This window comes from Ciona robusta, chromosome 7 (genome assembly GCF_009617815.1).
Source record: "Ciona robusta chromosome 7, ASM961781v2".
Classification (NCBI taxonomy): domain Eukaryota; kingdom Metazoa; phylum Chordata; class Ascidiacea; order Phlebobranchia; family Cionidae; genus Ciona; species Ciona robusta.
In genome coordinates, this window is record NC_143241.1 from 7,625,285 (window position 1) to 7,645,326 (window position 20,042).

Below are 20,042 nucleotides of genomic sequence, written 5' to 3' on the forward strand. Positions count from 1 at the left end.
ATAAATGTAACTTATTTATCCTTTATGTCGGGGCAGTCATTATAACACGGGTGTTCTGTTTCATACACCTTGTGCCTGCTTACTAGTTACCATGTGTACCTTTGTGGGTGATAAATTTGTTTAATCAAAAACTATCAGAAATGTGTTAACAGTTCAAATAATTTGTGTTGTTTCTTATTGCAGGTGCTAGGTTTATTTTTAAAATACGTTTTCTGTTGTGACATCACAATGCCCATTCAAGGAAATGGTGAGTTTTTTTATTTTATTTCTAGTTGTTTCATTGTGTTATCACTTTCAGTTATACAACCATATACAAATTTCAATTATATAATCTAAATTAGATCAAAGTATTTTTGTCCATTTATGATTTACCACTTTGTAAGCAATTGGCATCTAACAGAAACAAGGCTAATAAAAGGTTTGTTTAGGTTAGTGGACTGATTGAAAAAATGTGCTTAAAAGTGTGAATATAGTAACTGAGACTGAGACCACATACAATGTTTTGTTGTTATATCATTCCCACCTTATTAAAAGATCTAGAGCAGCCTTTCCAAGGCACGAATATGTAGTATAAGTTGAATGCAAATTAACTTCACTTTTTAAATGCTTTAGATAAAGAAATCTACGATGCTTTGGAAAGATTTGATAGCAACGATTTCTTGAAATTCGCTCGAACCCACTTGAAACTAACCAACCGAGAGATTCAAGTTATTACGAAAAATAATATCAACAATGGGGTGGATGAACAACAATTTCAAATAGTTTTAAAGTGGATGAGACAGAATGGTGATGATTACATTTAAATTGAAAACTGGTGTTTATATTCTATTCTATGTGGGTGAGGTCCCACAGCGTGGCACGCCATGTGTCTTAGGATTCAGGCCAGGATTGGCCCACCTGGAATTTATCTGTCATTTGTTTTTTTATCACTCTGACATTATGATGTCCTATACATGTCATATTAACCAGGATATTGTCCGGCGCCATGGCATAGTGGTTAGCTCGCCTGCCTTGAACCCAGAGGTAATGGGTTTAAGGCTTGTCGTTACTACCATTGTGGGCGTATGTGTCCTTGGGCAAGACACTTAACGACAATTGCTCTAATGGGTTTAAGGCTCGTCGTTACTACCATTGTGGGCGTATGTGTCCTTGGGCAAGATACTTAACAGCAATTGTTCCAACACAGTGGTCACCAATGGGTTGTCCAAGTTATTAGCCACACATAAAAAATAAAAAATCCCCCCAAAAAGATAAACACCTACAAAGTAACATACATGGTAACTCTGGCATGAGGTGTCTGAAACATCTGTGTTGTAACGACTGTCGTTTTCCGGCCATGCGAGGATAAAGTAAGTTACATTACATTCGTATTAACACTTAAACGGGTGTATAACATAGGGGAAATACAGTAAACAAAAATGTGTAAATAAAAGAGTGGGCAGTGATACATAATGTAAAATGTCATTACTTTTTTAGTGATTACTCATAACATCTTGGTCTGCTTAATGGTTGTTGTACCACTTTTCTTGAGTATGTAATGCATGTCAACAAATTTATGTTTTAGAACGAGCAAATACTGTGGAAAAATTAAAGATAAAAGCAGATTCATTTTTCCAAGGAACACCAGAACCAATAGACCAGCAGGATGATTTGCAAAATGTAGAAACGTGTTCCTATCGAGCCACGAGGTAATCTATAATATGCGCTAAGTAATAACAACATTGTGAACAGCAGTGTTTAAGGTGTTCGGTAGCTAGTTTTAACAATTCGAAAAACCCATTACTGACCACCGGGTGTAACTTATTTAAATTTATTTTAAAATATTTGTTTTCTTCATATGAAAATATTTGTTTATTTCATATGGATGAGACTGTAAGTCTTGGCATACACAGAAATAGACCAGAGTTAGCCTATTACTCCAAAACACCAATAAATCAAAACACACAATGCTTATTCCCCATATTCATAATTCTTTTTGAAAAACAAAGTTGTAGTATTCGGTATTTGCCTGCTGCTGGTTCCTAGTAGCTGTTTGGACATTAGATTCATGTTTGCTTTGTTTGATTCTTGTCTTGAATAGCTACAAGCTTTTGACCCTACTTTAATTTAAGTGAGGAGACAGTTCTAATGGATCTCATCATTGAAATTTCACCTCAACTTACTCCAAATGAATTTAACCAGCTACTTAATGCTTTTGAAGGTCGCACTGGAAATAGGTGGGTAATGTTGTGGTGACGAATATAATAAGGGTTTTGTTGATAAATAATAGTAGTGAATTTTTGCTGTTTTATCCACCTCATGCTCACTATCGAGTTATAACATGGGTGTCTTCTTATACACCAGACACACATGGTGTATTCATACACCTCATGCTCACTGTCAAGTTATAACATGGGTGTCTTCCTATACACCAGGCACACTTGGTGTATTCATACACCTCATGCTCACTGTCGTGTTATAACATGGGTGTCTTCTTATACACCAGACACACATTGTGTATTCATACACCTCATGCTCACTGTCGAGTTATAACATGGGTGTCTTCTTATACACCAGACACACATGGTGTATTCATACACCTCATGCTCACTGTCAAGTTATAACATGGGTGTCTTCCTATACACCAGGCACACTTGGTGTATTCATACACCTCATGCTCACTGTCGTGTTATAACATGGGTGTCTTCTTATACACCAGACACACATTGTGTATTCATACACCTTCATGCTCACTGTCAAGTTATAACATGGGTGTCTTCCTATACACCAGGCACACTTGGTGTATTCATACACCTCATGCTCACTGTCGTGTTATAACATGGGTGTCTTCTTATACACCAGACACACATTGTGTATTCATACACCTCATGCTCACTGTCGAGTTATAACATGGGTGTCTTCTTATACACCAGACACACATGGTGTATTCATACACCTCATGCTCACTGTCAAGTTATAACATGGGTGTCTTCCTATACACCAGGCACACTTGGTGTATTCATACACCTCATGCTCACTGTCGTGTTATAACATGGGTGTCTTCTTATACACCAGACACACATTGTGTATTCATACACCTCATGCTCACTTTCGTGTTATAACATGGGTGTCTTCTTATACAACAGACACACATGGTGTATTCATACACCTCATGCTAATTGTCAAGTTATAACATGGGTGTCTTCTTATACAACAGACACACATGGTGTATTCATACACCTCATGCTCACTGTCGAGTTATAACATGGGTGTCTTCATGCTCACTGTCGTGTTATAACATGGGTGTCTTCTTATACACCAGACACACATGGTGTATTCATACACCTCATGCTCACTGTCGAGTTATAACATAAGTGTCTTCTTATACAACAGACACACATGGTGTATTCATACACCTCATGCTCACTGTCAAGTTATAACATGGGTGTCTTCTTATACAACAGACACACATGGTGTATTCATACACCTCATGCTCACTGTCAAGTTATAACATGGGTGTCTTCTTATACAACAGACACACATGGTGTATTCATACACCTCATGCTCACTGTCGAGGTGTCTTCTATACAACAGACACACATGGTGTATTCATACACCTCATGCTCACTGTCGTGTTATAACATGGGTGTCTTCTTATACACCAGACACACATGGTGTATTCATACACCTCATGCTCACTGTCGAGTTATAACATGAGTGTCTTCTTATACACCGGACACACATGGTGTATTTATACACCTCATGCTCACTGTCGAGTTATAACATGGACCATGGGTGTCTTCTTATGCACCAGACACACATGGTGTATTTATACACCTCATGCTCACTGTCGAGTTATAACATGGGTGTCTTATTATACACCAGACACACATTGTGTATTCATACACCTCATGCTCACTGTCAAGTTATAACATTGGTGTCTTCTTATACACCAGACACACATGGTGTATTCATATACCTCATGCTCACTGTCAAGTTATAATTAGAATGTCTTTTTATACGAGAATACTTCAATTTACATAGATTTGTGTTTCAGTATGTTTCTAAATGCTGCGGAATTGCTGCAATATGTTGAAGAAAATAATTTGTGGGGCGTGAATGGTGAACAAGGTATTGTGATGCAATAGATCTTATTTATGATGTCATACCTTACTATGTTTTTCACTTTCAAGAAAAAATTGATAGACTTTCTGAATTGTTGATGGGAATTGGAAGAAATGATCTTGCAAGGATGGTTGAAAACGATAATCGTTAATCCACCCCCCTTTGTCGCAAACACATTGAAGATGAACGTTGATTGAACATAAATATAAACATAAATATGATAACTCTGTTTGAAACCTGATTGTTGTGTGTTATTGCATTAGACTAATGAACAATCTTGCAAAACTTTCCCTGTATTTATACAAATTTATTCTACACGTTTATGCAAATTACCTAAATTTTAATCATTTTATTTCTGTTTCTTCAACCATTTGTATTTCAAATTGTTTGATAATGCAAATCAAAAATTTTGTTATTTTGATCAACATTCGATTCATAGTTCATCTTGGAATCAGTTCAACTTTGTACAAAGTTTTTTAACTGCTCTGTAACCATGTATTAGTTTTATATTGATCACTCGTTTTAGGATTCTTCCTATAGGTGCTAGGTTTACTTTTAAATAAGTTTTCTGTTGTGACATCGTAATGCCCATTCAAGGTGGAGGTGAGTTTGGATTGTTTTAATTCTAGTTGTTTCATTGTGATGTCACTGATACAAATTCTCAATAATATTTTTTTAAGATTTGTTTAAAGTATTTTTATCTGTCACCACTTTTGTAGCAATTAGCATCTAAAAGATACAAATCAGGGACCCAGGGTATTGAACCAGTTGTAAAACCATGCTCTAAAATATGCCTGACATCAACAGATTACATATTAGTATATACTAAAGTAGTTAAATGCTAAACCTTATACTTCGTTTCTATTTGAATAAGAGACTGATGATGTCATTTAGGCGAAATATATATCTTTTATTATACAATTGGTTGGATTTGATTTTTGTCTGTTACATTTCCGTAGCACCAGATCTTTATTCTTTAAATGATAATTTCAGGTTTGGGTGAAAATGACCAAATCTATGCTATTTTGGAAAAGTTTAACCGCAGTGAGTTTCTCAAGTTTGCTCAGCTTGAGCAGGGCTTGGGTTTGTCCAACAAAATAATCGATGGAATTGAAGCAGATTGCGCAAACAAGGGGGTGGAAGAACAACAGTTCCAGATGGTGAGAAAATGGAAAATGAGAAATGGTGGGTCATTAATGGATTGAATGAATGAATGAATGTAACTTACTTTATCCTTGCGTGGCCGGAAAATGACAGTCGTTAAACACGGGTGTTCTATTTCATACACCTAGTGCTCGCTTACGAGTTACCATGTATGTTACTTTATATGTGATTATTTTTTTGTATTTATATTTTTTTTATGAATGGCTGATAGTCATCTAATAATACATCACTTTTCTTGAGTATGTCAACAATCAATGTTTATTTTATGTTTTAGTACAAGAAAATACTGTGGAAAAATTAATGATAAAAGCAGATTCATTTTTCCAAGGAACACCAGAACCAATAGACCAGCAGGATGGTTTGCAAAATGTAGAAACGTGTTTCTATCAAGCCACTAGGTAATCTATAATGTGTGATGGGTAATAACAGCATTGTGAACAGCAGTGTTTAAGGTGTTCGGTAGCTAGTTTTGACAATTCGAAAAACCCATTACTGACCACCGGGTGTAACTTATTTAAATTTATTTTAAAATATTTGTTTATTTCATATGGATGAGACTCTAAGTCTTGGCATACACAGAAATAGACCAGAGTTAGCCTATTACTCCAAAACACCAATAAATCCAAACACACAATGCTTATTCCCCATATTCAAAATTACTTTCGAAAAACGAAGTTGTAGTATTCGGTATTTGCCTGCTGCTGGTTACTAGTAGCTGTTTAAACTTTAGATTCATGTTTGCTTTGTTTGATTCTTGTCTTAAATAGCTACAAGCTTTTGACCCTACTTTATTTTAAGTGAGGAGACAGCTCTAATAGGTCTGATTAATGAAATTTCACCACAACTTACTCCAAATGAATTCAACCAGCTACGTAATGCTTTTGCAGGTCGCACTGGAAACAGGTGGGTAATGTTGTGGTGACGAATATATTAAGGGTTTTGTTGATAAATAATAGTAGTGAGTTTTTGCTGTTTCATACACCTCATGCTCACTGTCGAGTTATAACATGGGTGTCTTCTTATACACCAGACACACATGGTGTATTCATACACCTCATGCTCACTGTCGAGTTATAACATGGGTGTCTTCTTATACACCAGACACACATGGTGTATTCATATACCTCATGCTCACTCTCAAGTTATAATTAGAATGTCTTTTTATACGAGAATACTTCAATTTACATAGATTTGTGTTTCAGTATATTTCTAAATGCTGCGGAATTGCTGCAATATGTTGAAGAAAATAATTTGTGGGGCGTGAATGGTGAACAAGGTATTGTGATGCAATAGATCTTATTTATGATGTCATACCTTACTATGTTTTTCACTTTCAAGAAAAAATTGATAGACTTTCTGAATTGTTGAGAGAGATTGGAAGAAATGATCTTGCAAGGATGGTTGAAAACGATAATCGTTAATCCACCCCCCTTTTGTCGCAAACACATTGAAGATGAACGTTGATTGAACATAAATATAATAATTCTATTTTAAACATGCTTGTTGTGTGATATTGCCTTCAACTGGATTTATACAAACTTAATCTACACGATTATGCAAATTATCTAAATTTTAATCATTTTATTTCTATTTCTTCAACCATTTGTATTTCAAATTGTTTGATAATGCAAATCAATAATTTTGTTATTTTGAATTAAAATTTCGTTCAAAGTTCATTTTGGAATCAGTTCTGTAAAATGTTTTTATCTGCTTTTTCTAATGACCTCACCATTTATAAATTTTAAATTCAGTTTTGTGTTGTAGGATTCTTTCTACAGTATAGGTGCTAGGTTTATTTAAAAAAAACTTTTCTCTTATTACATCACAATGCCAATTGAAGATGGAGGTAAGTTTAATTTTTTTTCTAGTTGTTTTAATGTGATGTCACTGATACAAATTCTTAATAATATACCCAAGATTTGAGTTGCTTGTGTCATTCATTTATTCACCACTTTGTAGCAAATGCCTTTTTTTGTAATGTATATTATCAATTGGTTTCCAAAATAACAATATTAGGGTAATTTATGTTTGGTTAAGGTTGGGGGTTAAAAATAGAAAGCTGTTTAATAGCATCATACAAACCCTATACATAAGCCCTAACTATTTTTAATTAACACTCACAAAATTAGCTTTAATCTGTCTATTATACCTTATGCTTTGTATGATAGTTCCAGGTTTAGGTGAAAACGACCAAATCTATGCTATTTTGGGAAAATTTAACCACAAAGAGTTTCTCAAGTTTGCTCAGCTTGAGCAGGGTTTGGGTTTGTCCAACAAAACAATCGATGGAATTGAATTAGATTGCGCAAACAAGGGGGTGGAAGAACAACAGTTCCAGATGGTGAGAAAATGGAAAATGAGAAATGGTGAGTTCTTAATGAATTGAATGAATGTAACTTACTTTATCTTCAGGCAGGGCATTGACAGTCGTTATAACAGGGGTGTTCTGTTTCATACACCTCGTAGTGAATTAATGTTATTTATTTTATTGTTGCAAGGGGTTAGAGACAGGCATGCTAGCCACTCTTGTCCGGCCTCGTGGCGTAGTGGTTAGCGCGCCTGCCTCTAACCCAGAGGTAATGGGTTCAAGGCTCGTCGCTGCTACCATTGTGGGCATATGTGTCCTTGAGCAAGACACTTAACGGCAATTGCTCCAACTCAGTAGTCACTAATGGGTTGTCCAAATTACAGTCATACATAAAAATGAAAAAAAATCCAAAAAAAAAATAATCACCTACAAAGTAACATACTTGGTAACTCGTAAGCTGGCGCGAGGTGCACACCCGTGCTATTATTACTGTCGTTTTCCGGCCACGCGAGGATAAAGTAAGTTATATTCATTCATTCACTGTGCTAAACATTCACAAGTTTAATCATACTGGCGCTGTAGCAAAGTGGTGAGCACCTGCTTGTAACCCAGAGGTAATGGGTTCAAGGCTCGACGCTGCTACCATTGTGGGCGTATGTTTTCTTGGGCAAGACACTTAACGGCAATCGCCCCAACCCAGTGGTCACTAATGGGTTGTCCAAACTATCAGCCATACATAAAAAAAAAAAATAGTCACTCACAAAGTTACATACATGGTAACTTGTAAGCTGGCACGAGGTGTATGAACACCCGTGTTATAACCACTGTCGTTGCCCCGCCATGCAAGGATAAATAAGTTTCATACGTGGTAACTTGTAAGCGGGTACGAGGTGTATGAAACAGAACACCCGTGTTATAACCACTGTCGTTGCCCCGCCATGCAAGGATAAATAAGTTACATTCATCTTTATCATGTTAACTATACACAGGTTCAAAGGCGACTGTGGAAGTATTAAAAAGCAAAGCAAACAGATATTTAGGCACTACATACATAACCCCTGAAGAAGCTAGTGCAACACCAACTCAACCATCACCCATTGGGCCACAAACAAATAAGTAATTCTTAACTTTATTGTTATTTATTCATTTTTTTAACGACTGTCGTTTTGCTGCTAATTCCCTTCTCTTCGCAACAGTAGCAGCACTAAGCTTTGAACCTAGCACCCTCTGTGTTACGAGATGCGCTCTTTAACCACTGTGCTACAACACCCCTTAAACTGTGTTAATTAATATCTCCAGCTTTTTCTAATTTTATTGTGTGTTCTAAAAGTGAGGTTCTACAGCAAGGCATGCCATGGCAACTATGATTTATGCTAGAGTTAGCCCATTGCCCAAAATTTTATTGGGCAGTTTTTAAAGGCTATTTGGGAATTTTAAAATCATTTTTAAATTTAATTATAGTTATGCATATTTTATTTTCAATTATTTTAGCCCAGACACCCCATTTGTAATTCTACTTCGAAGAGTTTCTTCTCAACTGGATGAAAATAACTTGAGAATGTTACACAATAACTATGCTTATTGTACTGGAGCCAGGTTGGAAGTTTACTTTTCATGCTGCAGTAGACCACAAGAGACTATTTCAATTTTCATATGCCTCGTAACTGCTTCATACCAGACACATGTGATGTCTAATGGTCAATGTTAAGTTATAACAATTTATGTGTCTCCTTATACTAGACACACATGGTGTATTCATACACCTCATGCTCACTGTCGAGTTATAACAATATGCGTGTCTTCTTATACACCAGACACACATGGTGTATTCATACACCTCATGCTCACTGTCGAGTTATAACAATATATGTGTCTTCTTATACTAGACACACATGGTGTATTCATACACCTCATGCTCACTGTCGAGTTATAATAATATGCGTGCCTTCTTATACACCAGACACTCATGGTGTATTCATACACCTCATGCTCACTGTCGAGTTATAATAATATGCGTGCCTTCTTATACACCAGACACTCATGGTGTATTCATACACCTCATGCTCACTGTCGAGTTATAATAATATGCGTGCCTTCTTATACACCAGACACACATGGTGTATTCATACACTTTATGCTCACTTTTGAGTTATAACATGGGTGTCTTCTTATACACCAGACACACATGATGTATTCATACACCTCATGCTCACTGTCGAGTTATAATAATATGTGTGTCTTCTTATACACAAAACATACATGGTGTATTCATACACCATTTTTACACTATTTTATTGGTACAGAAATTTCCGAACTGCTTTAGAATTGTTCCAATATTTGGAGGAAAACAACCTGTGGGGATGTGGAACTGAGGAAGGTATTGTGATAAAACAATTACTGTTGCCATGACATGGTTGCCTATCCATTACCTAGTAGTCTGTAATATGTCACAGAGCATTTGAAAGGCGCCAACTTAAATTAAAACAGGGGAGGCAGGGATATGCCACCCCAGGTTTGGCGCTTCTGATTAAGCAATCAAAATAACAGTCTTGAAATCTTGTTTTATTGACTTTTCGATTTGTGATTGACTTTGTTAATTATTTTATTGACTTTCCTTTAAATTGCATACATGTTATAATATTGATGAAGCAGGAGGCCATGGGTGATAAGTGTCTCTAAAAGTGTGACAAGATATGGTTGTGAACATGTGGTCATGAAATAGTGTATAATGTTTTAAACAATTCTTTTCAAAGTAAATAAACAAAATTTATTTTATTCAAGAAAAAGTAGAAATTTTAGTTCGGAAAATGCGACAGTTGGGACGACATGATGTCGTTGAAATAATTCAAAATTTTCAACTTCATGCAAACCAGCAACAAGGTAGAGATATTCTTGTATTTGGCTATTTCTGCAAAAATGACATTATACTTACTATTTTATTTCATTCTATTTAAAAGAGAGACTGACGATGCCATTTAGGCGAAATATATTTCTCTATTACTACTAGTGGTTGGACTTGATTTTTGTTGGTTACATTTTCGTAGCACCAGATCATTACTATTTTTTTGAGTTTTATTTTCAATATTTTATTGGGCATATACAAGTATAATAAGCCTGGCAACAACAGTATAATGTATGGTACACTATATTATGTAAGTTACTATTTGGGCAGTGCTTTTATGGCTTGTAAAATATTGAATGCCCAGAGCGTCTTTATAAAAACAATATTTATATTCTGTTACTTCTGCCAGGCATAATGTAAATAACCTTTCAAGGGTTCCTCTGGTATAAAAACGTGTGGGCACACACTTGTGTGATTGCTAAGTGTGATAGGAGAAAGTTATTCCAATTATTCTTGCAGGGCAACAACAGACATTATAAGGCAGTTTTATTTTATTTATAATATAATGTGACAAAAAAAATTTTTTTTTTCTTTTTTTATAAGATGTCACTCTTACACATGAGATTGTTCGAGAATTGGCTGAAAGATCAAACTCATCGACTCCATTTGGTAAGGTTGATGTGCAAAGTGTGTTGAATACACAGTTGTGCAAAGTGTGTAGAGTATACAATTGTGCAAATGTGGGCTCATTAATTGTTTTTAAGTTTATAAAAGTATCAAACTTTAAAACTGTAAGAAAGTCTTGATTTGTAAAATTCAAAACTTAATATTTCAGTTGAAAATGTGGACGCAACTTATGTTTCTGTTCCAAGAACTGAAAGCCCAGGTCAGTGGTATAGTTACAATTTTTAAATTATGAAGAAAAGAAATGTTTAAAACGTAGTTGTGTAACTTAATATTTTTCACAGTTGCTTCAAATATCAGTTCGAGTTCTTTGGGCAACATGGCTTTGGGAGGTATTTGTAAATATGAGCTTTCTATATTAACTGTAACATATGATGATAAAAATGACCAAACCAACCAAAAGTCATGTCTGCTTATCCACACACTGCAATAGCTTCAGCAACTCGACTGTGGGCATGGGAGTGGCGACCATGGATAAGTCACTCAAATTCCCACCCACAAGGATATAAATGACCAAACGAACCAAAAGTCATGTCTGCTTATCCACACACTGCAATAGCTTCAGCAACTCGACTGTGGGCATGGGAGTGGCAACCATGGATAAGTCACTAAGTTCCCACCCACGAGGATATAAATGACCAAACCAACCAAAAGCCATGTCTGCTTATCCACACACTGCAATAGCTTCAGCAACTCGACTGTGGGCATGGGAGTGGCAACCATGGATAAGTCACTCAAGTTCCCACCTACGAGGATATAAATGACCAAACCAACCAAAAGTCATGTCTGCTTCCCCACACACTGCAATAGCTTCAGCAACTCGACTGTGGGCATGGGAGTGGCAACCATGGATAAGTCACTCAAGTTCCCACCTACCAGAATATAAATGACCAAACCAACCAAAAGCCATGTCTGCTTATCCACACACTGCAATAGCTTCAGCAACTCGACTGTGGGCATGGGAGTGGCAACCATGGATAAGTCACTCAAGTTCCCACCTACGAGGATATAAATGACCAAACCAACCAAAAGTCATGTCTGCTTCCCCACACACCGCAATAGCTTCAGCAACTTGACTGTGGGCATGGGAGTGGCAACCATGGCTAAGTCACTCAAGTTCCCACCCACGAGGATATAAATGACCAAACCAACCAAAAGTCATGTCTGCTTCCCCACACACTGCAATAGCTTCAGCAACTCGACCGTGGGCATGGGAGTGGCAACCATGGATAAGTCACTCAAGTTCCCACCCACGAGGATATAAATGACCAAACCAACCAAAAGTCATGTCTGTTTATCCATACACTACAATAGCTTCAGCAACTCGACTGTGTGCATGGGAGTTGCAACCATGGATAAGTCACTCAAGTTCCCACCTACTAGGATATAAATGACCAAACCAACCAAAAGTCATGTCTGTTTATCCATACACTACAATAGCTTCAGCAACTCGACTGTGTGCATGGGAGTGGCAACCATGGATAAGTCACTCAAGTTCCCACCTACGAGGATATAAATGACCAAACCAACCAAAAGTCATGTCTGCTTATTCACACACTGCAATAGCTTCAGCAACTCGACTGTGGGCATAGGAGTGGCAACCATGGCTAAGTCACTCAAGTTCCCACCCACGAGGATATAAATGACCAAACCAACCAAAAGTCATGTCTGCTTCCCCACACACCGCAATAGCTTCAGCAACTTGACCGCGGGCATGGGAGTGGCAACCATGGATAAGTCACTCAAGTTCCCACCCACGAGGATATAAATGACCAAACCAACCAAAAGTCATGTCTGTTTATCCATACACTGCAATAGCTTCAGAAACTCGACCGTGGGCATGGGAGTGGCAACCATGGATAAGTCACTCAAGTTCCCACCCACGAGGATATAAATGACCAAACCAACCAAAAGTCATGTCTGTTTATCCATACACTACAATAGCTTCAGCAACTCGACTGTGGGCATGGGAGTGGCAACCATGAATAAGTCACTCAAGTTCCCACCTACCAGAATATAAATGACCAAACCAACCAAAAGCCATGTCTGCTTATCCACACACTGCAATAGCTTCAGCAACTCGACTGTGGCATGGGAGTTGCAACCATGGATAAGTCACTCAAGTTCCCACCTACCAGAATATAAATGACCAAACCAACCAAAAGTCATGTCTGCTTCCCCACACACCGCAATAGCTTCAGCAACTCGACTGTGGGCATGGGAGTGGCAACCATGGATAAGTCACTCAAGTTCCCACCTACCAGAATATAAATGACCAAACCAACCAAAAGCCATGTCTGCTTATCCACACACTACAATAGCTTCAGCAACTCGACTGTGGGCATGAGAGTGGCAACCATGGATAAGCCACTCAAGTTCCCACCCACGAAGATATAAATGACCAAACCAACCAAAGTCATGTCTGCTTATCCACACACTGCAATAGCTTCAGCAACTCGACTGTGGGCATGGGAGTGGCAACCATGGCTAAGTCACTCAAGTTCCCACCCACGAGGATAAATAGCTTCAGCAACTCGACTGTGGGCATGGGAGTGGCAACCATGGCTAAGTCACTCAAGTTCCCACCCACGAGGATGTAAATGACCAAACCAACCAAAAGTCATGTCTGCTTATCCACACACTACAATAGCTTCAGCAACTCGACTGTGGGCATGGGAGTGGCAACCATGGCTAAGTCACTCAAGTTCCCACCCACCAGGATATAAATAAACCAATCTTTTTTATCACAGACCAATCTGATCCAATATCTGAAGACATATGCAGTTTCCAGGGAAACAATGTTCAAGTATTAGAGTCTGATGACATGTCTTATGTAACTCACTTTAGTAAAGTAGGGGTGAGTGTGCAAGTGTTTAGTGATTTATAGTTACAGTAGTAAGTGGTGGGAATTTGCGTCTCAGTCCAAAATTGAGATTAACTTGTTTGCATGCCACAAACTAGTTTAACAATGTTTTAAAGGTGAAATCATTTTATTGTATACCTACAAAAAAGTTGTGTGGTTTAGCTTTAGAAATAGAATCGGAGAAACTACCTGTAAGTGGCTTCCCATCAAACATGAACGACCACAATGGTAGCAGAGATGAGCCTCAAACCAGTAACCTCTAGTCTGTGAAGCACTTTAACCCTTATGCCATAGCACTGACCACAAACATTCAATTTTAATCAAGAAATAAAAAATCTTGTTTTAGGTTTACACTGTTAGAAGCAAGGAACCAAAAGGTCATGTTTTAATACTGAACAACTACGAGGGGTTCGCTTGGGGACCAGATCATGACAGAAAGGGAGCTAAGAGAGATGGAGAACTAATGAAGCAATTATGGGAGGGGTTTCAATGTAAAGTTATTGTGAAAGAAAACAGAACTGCTGGGGTAATTTTTTGTAAAAACGAGTTTAATGTAATTATGCAAAACTTAATTCAAAAGTGTGTGTTGGGGACCAACAAATTTGGTCCCAGCAACAATAACATTATTCGGTAGTTTTCTTATTTGTCACTAATGGGTTGTCCAAATTATCAGCTACATATAAAAAAATAAAAACATCCTCACAGAAAATATTCATACATGGTAACTTGTAAGCTGGCATGAGGTGTATGGAACAGAACCCCCGTGGTATAATGACTGTTGTTGCCCGCCATGCGAGGATAAATAAGTTACATACGTGGTAACTTGTAAGCGGGCACGAGGTGTATGAAACAGAACACCCGTGGTATAATGACTGTGGTTTTCTGGTCACTGGAGGATAAAGTAAGTTACATTCAATTATTCTCATTACCAGGCAATGTTCAAATTCTTGAATGATTTTTCAAGAAGCAGTTTTCATCAATCGTGTGACTTCTGTGCCGTGGTCATTATGAGCCATGGAGGATTGGGTAGGTTACTTGTTGAAGCAAATATTTCTTAGAACAGACAGCTGTAGGCTATATGCTTAGGTAATGTCAGAAGTACTTATCAAGTAATTTTTACTTGTTTAATATTTGAAATAATATCGATGACATGGAGGTTTGGGTAAGTTACTGTTGAAGCAAATATTTGATATATCAGACAGCTAAATAAGCTACGGTAGAGTAATTTCAGAAGTGCTGATCAAGTTCTTTATGTCTATTTTCTGCACCATGGCACGCCATGGGGTCTGACATTTAGGCCAGAGTTGGCCCATTACCCCAAACACCTAAGGTGCAACCCATTAGTGACCACTTGGAGCAATTTCCATAAAGCGTCTTTGCCAGAACAGATATATCCTCAATGATATTGGGTTATCAAGTATTAAACCCAGGTTATACAAGCCATAACCCCTATAAAGTGCTTTATGTTTCTCAACCATATGAAGAAGTTAAACACAAAAAAATTAAATATATTTATAAAAAAAATTAAATATGTTTATAAAAAAAATTAATTTTAATTTTTTTTAGTAAAGTATTTTATCCGTAGTTGACAATCGTGATGTTTTCTATGGGGTGGATTGCCGTACTATCGCAGCCAATGACGTGCTTGCATTGTTCAAAAACACACACTCCAAGTATCTCATTGGACGGCCCAAGCTTATCTTTTTTCAGTGTTGCCGCGGAGGTAAAAAACTAAAATATATGGCAACACAGCAACACTGTTTGTACTTTTAAGTTGGATCTATCAATACTAAAAAAAATTGGTAAAATAAAAATTTCATACAAGAAGTGTATGAACAGAACACCCGTGTTCTAAGAACTGTCCAGCCACGCGAGGATAAAGCAAGTTACAATTATTTATTTATTCAACTCTGGTTTTACCAACTCTGACTTTACCTGTTTTCCAGGTTCTTCTTCACGTGGAGTGCCTTTCGTGGACGCCGCAGGTAGATTATATAGTATAGAAGAGGCCTAGCACATGTTAAAAGCCAGGCCTCCCACCCCATACTTTACAACATAATGTGTGAAAATACAGTGGAATTTAGACCCAACACCCTGTACTTTAAACATGGGGTGGAATTTAGACCCAACACCCTGTACTTCAACCATAGAGTGAAAATCTTACTAACTCTTGTTACAGATGCTGTGAACCGCTTGCTTCCACCTAGTGACCAAACTGATGGTATTGATAAAACTACGCTTCCTCATATGAGTGATATCTTGGTGGCTTACTCTACATTGGAAGGTAAGCATGAGGTGTTTTAGACACCATGTGTGTCCAGTGTATAAAAGACACCCATGTTATAACTCGACAGTGAGCGTGAGGTGTATGAATACACCATGTGTGTCTGGTGCATAAGAAGACACTCATGTTATAACTCGACAGTGAGCGTGAGGTGTATGAATACACCATGTGTGTCTGGTGCATAAGAAGACACTCATGTTATAACTCGACAGTAAGCATGAGGTGTTTTAGACACCATGTGTGTCTGGTGTAAAAAGACACCCATGTTATAACTCGACAGTCAGCATGAGGTGTATGAATACACCATGTGTGTCTGGTGTATAAGAAGACACCCATGTTATAACTCAACAGTGAGCATGAGGTGAATGAATACACCATATGTGTATGGTGTATAAGAAGACACCCATGTTATAACTCGACAGTCAGCATGAGGTGTATGAATACACCATGTGTGTCTGGTGTATAAGAAGACACCCATGTTATAACTCGACAGTGAGCATGAGGTGTATGAATACACCATGTGTGTCTGGTGTATAAGAAGACACCCATGTTATAACTTGACAGTGAGCATGAGGTGTATGAATACACCATATGTGTCTGGTGTATAAGAAGACACCCATGTTATAACTCGACAGTGAGCATGAGGTGTATGAATACACCATGTGTGTCTGGTGTATAAGAAGACACCCATGTTATAACTCGACAGTGAGCATGAGGTGTATGAACACACTATGTGTGTCTGGTGTATAAGAAGACAACCATGTTATAACTCAACAGTGAGAATGAGTTTATATTTTAGGTGACATGTCCTTCCGTAATGAAGCAACAGGTTCTTGGTTCATCAATGCGATTGCAACAGTGTTTTCAAAGAAAGCAAGGACAGAACATGTAGTTGACATGCTTACTGAGGTAAAAACGTTTTATTAAAGGTTTCCCTTTAGCACATAATATCCAAATATCTTAATCGTGTTTTAAACAATTAACAACGGTCTATAGGAGCCGTGAGGATACAATTTTATAATACTTTGAATGTTCTGTTGTTTACTACCAAATGAGTCGAGAAAAAAGAATGAAACGTGTCCCATCTTTCCCCACCTAACTATATGTTTCTTTATCAGTTGTTCTAGTACATATGTCAGTTAAAGGGCAAACAATTTTTTAAATAATTTAACAGTTTTGGCCATTTTTTTAAAAAAATGAACAGATTTTGACTAATTTTATTTTAAATTTAATAGTTTTTGGTAAATTTTGTTGAAGATATACCAGTTTTTGATTGATTTTATTGAAAATTTTGGAGTTTTTCATCAGTTGTGTCATAAAAATCACAGTTTTTTTGGGGAAATTGCAGTAAATTTAGTTTTTGTTATTTTACTTAAAATTTTCACAGTGTTTTGTCAACTTAAGCCTCAATTCCACAAGTTTTCAAGATTTTTCCAAAATTTCTAGTTTAATTTTATGATAAATTGGTTCTGTTTCGTTCTCAGGTGGGTCGTGGGGTTTCTCATCGCGCTGCTAACACCCCAGACAACATGGCCACTCATAGATGCAAAGAGATGTCAGAATACAAAAGCACTTTGAGGAACAAACTTTATCTTTTTCCTGGTTTCCCAAAAGCAGAAGAAGAAGATAATTCATTGTTCATGTAACATTTTTTGCAGAGGATAAAATTTGAGTGAAAAAACTCCAGTTTTTATGTGTGTGAAAAAATTCAAATAGAGCTAATCAAAGACAATGTTTTATTTCAAACAGTTTTAAATTATTTTGTAAATATCCCACTTTTTAATGGAGATGTTTTAAAACCATGAACTTTTGCTTAAATATTGTTCATTCTTGTAATTATGTTCCAAAGTTTGCCGCATTTTTTCAATAAAACTTATTAATTATTAATTATCTTATTAATTAATTGCCTTTGTAATGTGTATTATATTTACTGTATAATGTAGCCCAACGGTTTGGGATTTGCCAAATTTTAAATATATTTTCGCCTTGTAGGAGTTTTGTTTTGATGTGTCTTGTGATTTATTCTATATGTGTGTGCAAGAAACCATATGTTGGGACATTACCCAAACATGCAAGTTTTTAGATTTGGTAGGAATTTATCGGAAAATATAGTTACTAGGAGCAAAATATGGTTCCTAAAAAAATATATTTTGTATTTGGCAACCATATTTTGCCAATAGAAACCATTTGTTATTACCACCAACAACCATATTTTGTTCGTGGCAACCATAATTTAATACCACTAATACCAATATTTTGTACCTGGCAACCATAATTTATTACCACTAACAACCATATTTTGTACGTGGCAACCATATTTTGTCCATAGAAACCATAATTTATTACCATTAACAACAATATTTCGTCCATAGAAACCATTTGTTATTACCACTAACAACTATATTTTGTACGTGGCAACCATATTTTGTCCATAGAAACCATAATTTATTACCATTAACAACCATATTTTGTACCTGGCAACCATATTTTGCCCATAGAAACCATGTGTTATTACCACTAACAACTATATTTTGTACCTGGCAACCATAATTTATTACCACTAATAACAATATTTTGTACGTGGCAACCATATTTTGCCAACAGCAACCATAATTTATTACCATTAACAACCATATTTTGTACGTGGCAACCACATTTTGCCCATAGAAACTATAATTTATTACCATTAACAACAATATTTTGTACCTGGCAACCATATTTTGCCGATAGCAACCATAATTTATTACCATTAACAACAATATTTTGTACCTGGCAACCATATTTTGCCCATAGAAACCATGTGTTATTACCACTAACAACTATATTTTGTACGTGGCAACCATATTTTGTCCATAGCAACCATTTGTTATTTCCACTAACAACCATATTTTGTACGTGGCAACCATATTTTGTCCATAGAAACCATAATTTATTACCACTAAATACAATATTTTGTACGTGGCAACCAATATTTCGTACCTGGCAACCATAATTTATTACCACTAACAACCATATTTTGTACGTGGCAACCACATTTTGCCCATAGAAACTATAATTTATTACCACTAACAACTATAGTTTGTACGTGGCAACCATATTTTGCCAATAGTAACCATTTGTTATTTCCACTAACAACCATATTTTGTACGTGGCAACCATATTTTGTCCATAGAAACCATAATTTATTACCACTAATAACAATATTTTATACGTGGCAACCATATTTTGCCCATAGCAACCATTTGTTATTTCCACTAACAACCATATTTTGTACGTGGCAACCATATTTTGTCCATAGAAACCATAATTTATTACCACTAATAACAATATTTTATACGTGGCAACCATATTTTGCCCATAGCAACCATAATTTATTACCACTAAATACAATATTTTGTACGTGGCAACCAATATTTCGTACCTGGCAACCATAATTTATTACCACTAACAACCATATTTTGTACGTGGCAACCACATTTTGCCCATAGAAACTATAATTTATTACCACTAACAACTATAGTTTGTACGTGGCAACCATATTTTGCCAATAGTAACCATAATTTATTACCATTAATAACAATATTTTGTACGTGGCAACAATATTTCGTCCATAGCAACCATAATTTATTACCACTAACAACAATATTTTGTACGTGGCAACCATATTTTGCCCATAGCAACCATAATTTATTACTACTAACAACCATATTTTGTTCGTGGCAACCATAATTTATTACCACTAACAACAATATTTTGTACCTGGCAACCATATTTTGCCGATAGTAACCATAAT

General features: G+C 36.5%; 2 protein-coding genes across 7 annotated transcripts; both read left to right on the plus strand.

Annotated features, from left to right (window-relative positions):
* Positions 1–92: 92 nt before the first annotated feature.
* On the plus strand, positions 93–4,398 carry LOC149734385 (uncharacterized). 2 transcript variants are annotated; one of them, XM_089882042.1, is made up of 6 exons: positions 93–247; positions 613–786; positions 1,565–1,688; positions 2,112–2,216; positions 4,037–4,110; positions 4,173–4,398. In XM_089882042.1, exons 1-6 carry the CDS (start codon positions 229–231, stop codon positions 4,253–4,255), a joined length of 579 nt encoding a protein of 192 aa, XP_089738168.1. In that variant the 5' UTR covers positions 93–228; the 3' UTR covers positions 4,256–4,398. The 2 variants fall into 2 exon arrangements, with proteins under 2 accessions (XP_089738168.1, XP_089738169.1); XM_089882043.1 differs by having other exon boundaries at positions 1,619–1,688.
* A 155-nt stretch (positions 4,399–4,553) lies between these two features.
* On the plus strand, positions 4,554–18,240 carry LOC149734386 (cell death protein 3-like). Of its 5 annotated transcripts, none has more exons than XM_089882035.1 (17): positions 4,554–4,707; positions 5,098–5,289; positions 8,566–8,692; positions 9,068–9,172; positions 9,880–9,953; positions 10,358–10,456; positions 11,022–11,087; positions 11,254–11,304; positions 11,387–11,434; positions 13,853–13,959; positions 14,312–14,491; positions 14,898–14,991; positions 15,551–15,688; positions 15,912–15,950; positions 16,145–16,249; positions 17,049–17,158; positions 17,734–18,240. In XM_089882035.1, exons 1-17 carry the CDS (start codon positions 4,689–4,691, stop codon positions 17,893–17,895), a joined length of 1,716 nt encoding a protein of 571 aa, XP_089738161.1. In that variant the 5' UTR covers positions 4,554–4,688; the 3' UTR covers positions 17,896–18,240. The 5 variants fall into 5 exon arrangements, with proteins under 5 accessions (XP_089738161.1, XP_089738163.1, XP_089738160.1 ...); XM_089882034.1 differs by lacking the exons at positions 4,554–4,707; positions 5,098–5,289 and adding exons at positions 6,963–7,114; positions 7,437–7,634; XM_089882037.1 differs by lacking the exon at positions 11,387–11,434.
* Positions 18,241–20,042: the final 1,802 nt, after the last annotated feature.